Source organism: Calidris pugnax, unplaced genomic scaffold, assembly GCF_001431845.1.
Source record: "Calidris pugnax isolate Ruff unplaced genomic scaffold, ASM143184v1 scaffold103, whole genome shotgun sequence".
Taxonomy (NCBI): Eukaryota; Metazoa; Chordata; class Aves; order Charadriiformes; family Scolopacidae; genus Calidris; species Calidris pugnax.
The window spans coordinates 3,478,141-3,483,230 of record NW_015090990.1 but is presented as its reverse complement, the minus strand read 5'-3'; the positions used below and the strand labels follow the sequence as shown (position 1 = coordinate 3,483,230).

General features: G+C 64.6%; 1 protein-coding gene across 1 annotated transcript in view; it reads left to right on the top strand.

Moving 5' to 3' along the window:
- DNPEP (aspartyl aminopeptidase) overlaps window positions 1–4,994 on the top strand; it is an 8,538-nt gene extending 3,544 nt beyond the window's left edge. The window contains exons 2-14 of the mRNA XM_014954124.1: window positions 68–143; window positions 239–327; window positions 413–526; window positions 1,071–1,196; window positions 1,292–1,422; window positions 1,798–1,882; window positions 2,352–2,459; window positions 2,687–2,764; window positions 3,037–3,120; window positions 3,411–3,571; window positions 3,716–3,755; window positions 4,134–4,235; window positions 4,560–4,994. Coding sequence (XP_014809610.1) covers window positions 68–143; window positions 239–327; window positions 413–526; window positions 1,071–1,196; window positions 1,292–1,422; window positions 1,798–1,882; window positions 2,352–2,459; window positions 2,687–2,764; window positions 3,037–3,120; window positions 3,411–3,571; window positions 3,716–3,755; window positions 4,134–4,235; window positions 4,560–4,973 — 1,608 coding nt within the window. The 3' untranslated portion in view covers window positions 4,974–4,994. The remainder of the gene's footprint in view (window positions 1–67; window positions 144–238; window positions 328–412; window positions 527–1,070; window positions 1,197–1,291; window positions 1,423–1,797; window positions 1,883–2,351; window positions 2,460–2,686; window positions 2,765–3,036; window positions 3,121–3,410; window positions 3,572–3,715; window positions 3,756–4,133; window positions 4,236–4,559) is intronic.
- Window positions 4,995–5,090: the final 96 nt, after the last annotated feature.

Sequence of the window (5,090 nt, the reverse complement as noted above, 5' to 3'; positions counted from 1 at the left end):
GATCTTCGGGATGGGGGGAGAGGGGGGTGAGGTGGCGGGTGCTGTGCGGTGACGGCGGTGCCCGCAGGGCTCGAAGCAGGCGGCGCAGGCGGCGGCGCAGGAGCTGGTGAAGTTCGTCAACCGGAGCCCTTCGCCCTATCACGGTGAGGAACCGCCCGGCTCCTTCCCCTTCCTCTCCGCTCGGTGCGGGCCACCACCACCCCCCCTCGACGGCTCTTTTTCTCCCCCCTCCCCGCAGTGGTGGCCGAATGCCGCAGCCGGCTGCTCCAAGCTGGTTTCCAGGAGCTGAAGGAGACGGAGCACTGGGAGGTGCGGCCGGCGCAGAAGGTGGGCCCCGAGGGGGCGGGCAGGGTGCGTGTGCGGGGGGGGCTCGGCCCGGCTGACGCTCACCCCTGCCCCTCTCTGCCCCCAGTACTTCATCACCAGGAACTACTCCACCCTCATCGCCTTCGCCGTCGGCGGCCGGTTCAAGCCCGGCAATGGGTTCAGCCTGCTGGGGGCCCACACCGACAGCCCCTGCCTCAGGGTAAGGACTCCCCAGCCGGGTGCCTTCCCCTCCAGCTTTGCTTCACAAGCTCCAGGGAGCCCATCCTAACCCCCCCCCTTGCCCCCTACAGCACCCTTCTTCCGTCCCTCCACCTCCCAGACCACCACCCGTGCTGACCACCCTGCCACCCAGAGCAGCCCGTGCTGACCCCCTGTGTAGCTGTTGTCCCCTCTGTGTCCCCTGTCCCACCAAGCACCTCGCAGCGCCCTGCGCTGGAAGGGACAGCAATGGGACTGGGCTGGGTGTGCTCTGCCCAGTCCCCACCAGTTACTGGGTCCCCACCAGTTACTGGGTCCTGGGGCTCTGTGGTGACACCTCCACTCTGCCCAGTCCCCACCAGTTACCCAGTCCCTGGGGCTCTGCAGTGACACCTCCACTCTGCCCAGTCCCCACCAGTTACTGGGTCCTGGGGCTCTGCAGTGTGCAGTGACACTTCCGCTCTGCCCAGACCCCACCAGTTACCCAGTCCCCACCAGTTACTGGGTCCCTGGGGCTCTGCAGTGACACCTCTGCTCTCGCCCAGGTGAAGCGTCGCTCTAGGCGGGGCCAGGTGGGCATGGTGCAGGTTGGTGTGGAGACCTACGGAGGGGGCATCTGGAATACCTGGTTCGACCGTGACCTCACCGTGGCCGGGAGGGTGATCATCAAGGTGAGCCTGATGTGGGACAGGCCCGGGGGGCTAGCTGTGTGCCCCCAGTGCCGAGTCTGTGACTCCCACCCGGGGTAATCCTCCTTGTGTTTCAGGACCCGGCCACGGGGCGCCTGGAGCAGCGCCTGGTACGTGTGGAGCGGCCCGTCCTCCGCATTCCCCACCTGGCCATCCATCTGCAGCGCAGCATCAATGAGAGCTTCGGGCCCAACACTGAGCACCACCTGTAAGGCCTGGCTCGGCCCTGACCCCCGGCCAGCCCTCGGGAGGGCTGGGACCCAGCTGGAGCGGTGCCCAGCCTCAGCTCTCTCCCTTTGGCCAGCCCCTCAGCACAGTGGGGAGGTCTGCAATGGCTTTTCTTAGCCCCACAGAGTCCTCCCAGAAGCTGCTTCCAAGCTTGGAGCTTGGGAAAGGACACTGGGGTGTTCTGAGGTGGCACAAAAGATCTGTGCTTGAAATATTGTGTGTCCTTGCTCTATGCGGCATGGCAGGCGCTCCCTGGAGGAGCAAGGCGGGCGCCCCAGGAAGGGATGGTTGTGTGTGACACCAAGCAGGAGAGGTGAGCAAAGCCCCGGGAGCTAACAGCGCCGTCTTCCCACAGGGTTCCCATTCTGGCCACTGCTGTGCAGGAGGAGCTGGAAAGGGAGGTGCTCATGGAGCCCACACCTTGCGGTGCTACAGCCCAGGTGAGCTGTGTGGCAGGGTCTAGCAGGGGCACTTGTAGGACCCTCACACTTGTCACCTTTGATTTCCAATCCTCTGGGACCTGCCAGCAGGTTTCCCTTCTCCCCCTGGACTGCTGGTGCCCTTCCACCCTGCCCCAGAGCTGTGTGTATGACACATCTGCTCAGCCATCTCTCTGTGCCCACCCTGGTCTGAAGCCATCGTGTAGAAGGGGGTGCAGCCCCCGCAAAGCTGTCAGTCTCCCCAGAGCAGGGAAGGGAGGATTGCACAGGGGGCAGAGAGCCCCCTCACTGTGCCCTACGAGTGGCCCTGCTGTCCTGTGTGAGGTGGGGGCTCGGAACACAGGACGTGTTAGTAGCGGGAATGACCGTGCCAACGTGAGTGGGGTGTGGGACGGCTGTGCTGGGGGGCGCAGGGAGTTTCTCCTGCCACCCACTGCCTGCCCTGCCCACAGCTCCGCTTTCTTTCCAGGCGGAGCGGCACAGTCCTGTCCTGCTTTCCCTCCTTTGCCCCCAGCTGGGGGTGAAACCGGAGCAGATTGTGGAGCTGGAACTGTGCCTGGCGGATACGCAGCCAGCGGTGAGTCTGGGCGGGAGCCTCCCTCTGCCTGCACACAGCCTGGGGGCTGGCAGTGCACGGGTTCTACCTGGCACCTTTCCTCTGCCTGGGGCATGCCAGGGCTCGCAGCTGGGTGGAATGAGAGGAGGCAGCTCCCGAGGAGCAGATTTTGAGGGAACTGGGATGGGCACTCAGTGTCGGGTACTTTTTGGTGACCCAAAACCTGTGCCCTGGCTCTCTACCTGCAGACGCTGGGTGGTGCCTACGATGAGTTCATCTTCTCTCCGCGCCTGGACAACCTGCACAGCTGCTACTGTGCCCTGCAGGTGAGCTGGAGGGGGGGAAGGAGCCTGGGGTCACAGCATAGCCCCTGTGAGCCCCAGCCTGGCTCAGCAGCGCTGGGTTCCTACAGGATTGGTCTGGGGTTGGATGGGGGGCTGGGTGTGTGGGGCTCCCAGCAGCTCCCAGGGGTGACGACTCCTCTTCCTGGGCAATGTGTGTGCCTACAGCTTCCTTCCTCAGTGCTTTGGGCTCTCCTGGGGAAATTCCTGCTGGGAATGGCACTCAAGCTGGTGTCCTTTCTCCTCTAACCCCGCAGGCCTTAATTGACTCGTGCGCGGCTCCCTCCTCCCTCTCTCAGGAGCCCAACGTTCGTCTCATCGCTCTCTACGACAACGAGGAGGTGAGGGAAGGGCACAGCTGTGGGGTGGCTGGCACATGGCAGGGGGAGGACTCCATGTTCTTTGCTCTCCCCCAGCTGCACCTAACAAGAGATACATCCCAGGCCCCATGGGGGCAAGGTGGGATTTGCTCCCCACACTGTGGAGCATCGTCCAGGCAGGGGGTGGGAAGCCACTGGTGTGGTTGGAAGCTACTCTGCTGGCTTTGGGCAGCTCCCTGTCTCTCTCAGCTGGGCCCTGGGGTGCCAGGGGATTGCAGCACGTGGGTGGTGCTGATGGTGGTCCCTGGCAGGTAGGATCAGAGAGCGCGCAGGGCGCAGAGTCCTTGCTGACGGAGCTGGTGCTGCGCCGGATCTCAGCATCGCCGCAAAACTTGACAGCCTTTGAGGAGGCCGTGGCCAAGTCCTACATGATCAGCGCCGATATGGCCCACGCTGTGCACCCAAACTACGTGTGAGTAGTCCAAGGAGTGCCACAGCCCCGCCGGCTCGGGGGATGCATCCCTGTTGTTCCCCAGGGAGCACAGACAGGACAGTCCTGGTTGTGAGGGGGGAGGGGGGCGGGCTGCAGCATGAAACTCCGGCTTCTCTTTCACAGGGACAAGCATGAGGAGAACCATCGTCCAGCCTTCCACAAGGTGAGGGCAGCCCTCTGCTTTGGGCTGGGATGGGTATTGTCTGTCTGTCTGTCTGCCCTGCAGCGCTGTGAGACGCCTGGCTGCTCCCTGGAGCACCCTCCTGGGGTTTGACTCAACGGCACTCAAGTGGGAGACGTTTGTCCCACAGCACAATTTGGCCGTGCCACACATCTGGTGTTAATCACTTGGGACTACAGCCTGGAGGCCTCCCCTGCCCTGAGCTGTGGGGCTGTCCCCATGGCAGGACTGTCCCCGTCCCCACAAGATCACTCAGGGAGGGGAGAATGGGCTGGTGGGTTGGGGTGAGGTGGGAGAGCGTTGCCTGGGCACGGCTGTTTCCAGAGCCACCGACTGTCCCGGGTGCCTTCCCTCGTGCAGGGCCCCGTCATCAAAGTGAACAGCAACCAGCGCTACGCCTCCACGGCTGTCACCGAGGCAGTCATCCGGGACATCGCCGCCCGCGTGGGTGTCCCTCTGCAGGTGAGCGGAGCTGGGCAAGCCCTCCATGAATGTTACGAGCCTGGGGGCAGCAGCTGTGTTTGGGAGAGGGGGCCCACGCCAGACCCCCACCCCTCAGTTATCACATCCAGCCTCTTTGAGGTCTGCACTGGCTGCTGCTCCGGGGCTCTGGCTCTGGGGAGTGGGCTGGGGAGCAGGAGGGGAGGGCTTGGCCTGAGCGCATCCCGTGTCTGGGGGGAATTTTGCACCCTGGGTTGGGGACAGTGCTGCCTCCCTGTCCCAGGTGGCCTCCCTTCAGGCCGGTGGGGCAACGTGGTGAGGTGCTGAGGCCCTGTCCCCGTGCAGGAGTTCATGGTGCGCAACGACACGCCGTGCGGTACCACCATCGGCCCCATCCTGGCCTCCCGCCTGGGGCTGCGGGTGCTGGACATCGGGTGCCCGCAGCTGGCCATGCACTCCATCCGGGAGATGTGCTGCACCTCGGGGGTGCTCCAGAGCATCACCCTCTTCAAGGTGAGCCCCGTGTCCCCCCTGCCCCACGCCAAAGCCCTCTCCCTCCCTGCTGCTCTGCATCCCCGTGTCCCCATCCACCCCCTGCCTTGGGGCCAGGCCCGGCCATTCCCCCCCCACCCTGGCCCTCCCCATCTCTCTCTGGAGCAGCGCAGTTTCCGGAGCTGCCCCCTCGCATCCCAGCCTTCCCTGGCGACTGCCATCCCCAAATGGTTCCTATGGCAACCCGCGTCAGCCTTGAGTCAGTGATGGGGGTTACTATAGCGACGCGGTCCTGCTCTCTGCGAGAGTAGCTGCTTGCCGTGACGCCATGGGGAGCTGCTGCCTGTGTCCCCCCCTCCCAACCCCCAGTCCCCGTGTCACTGC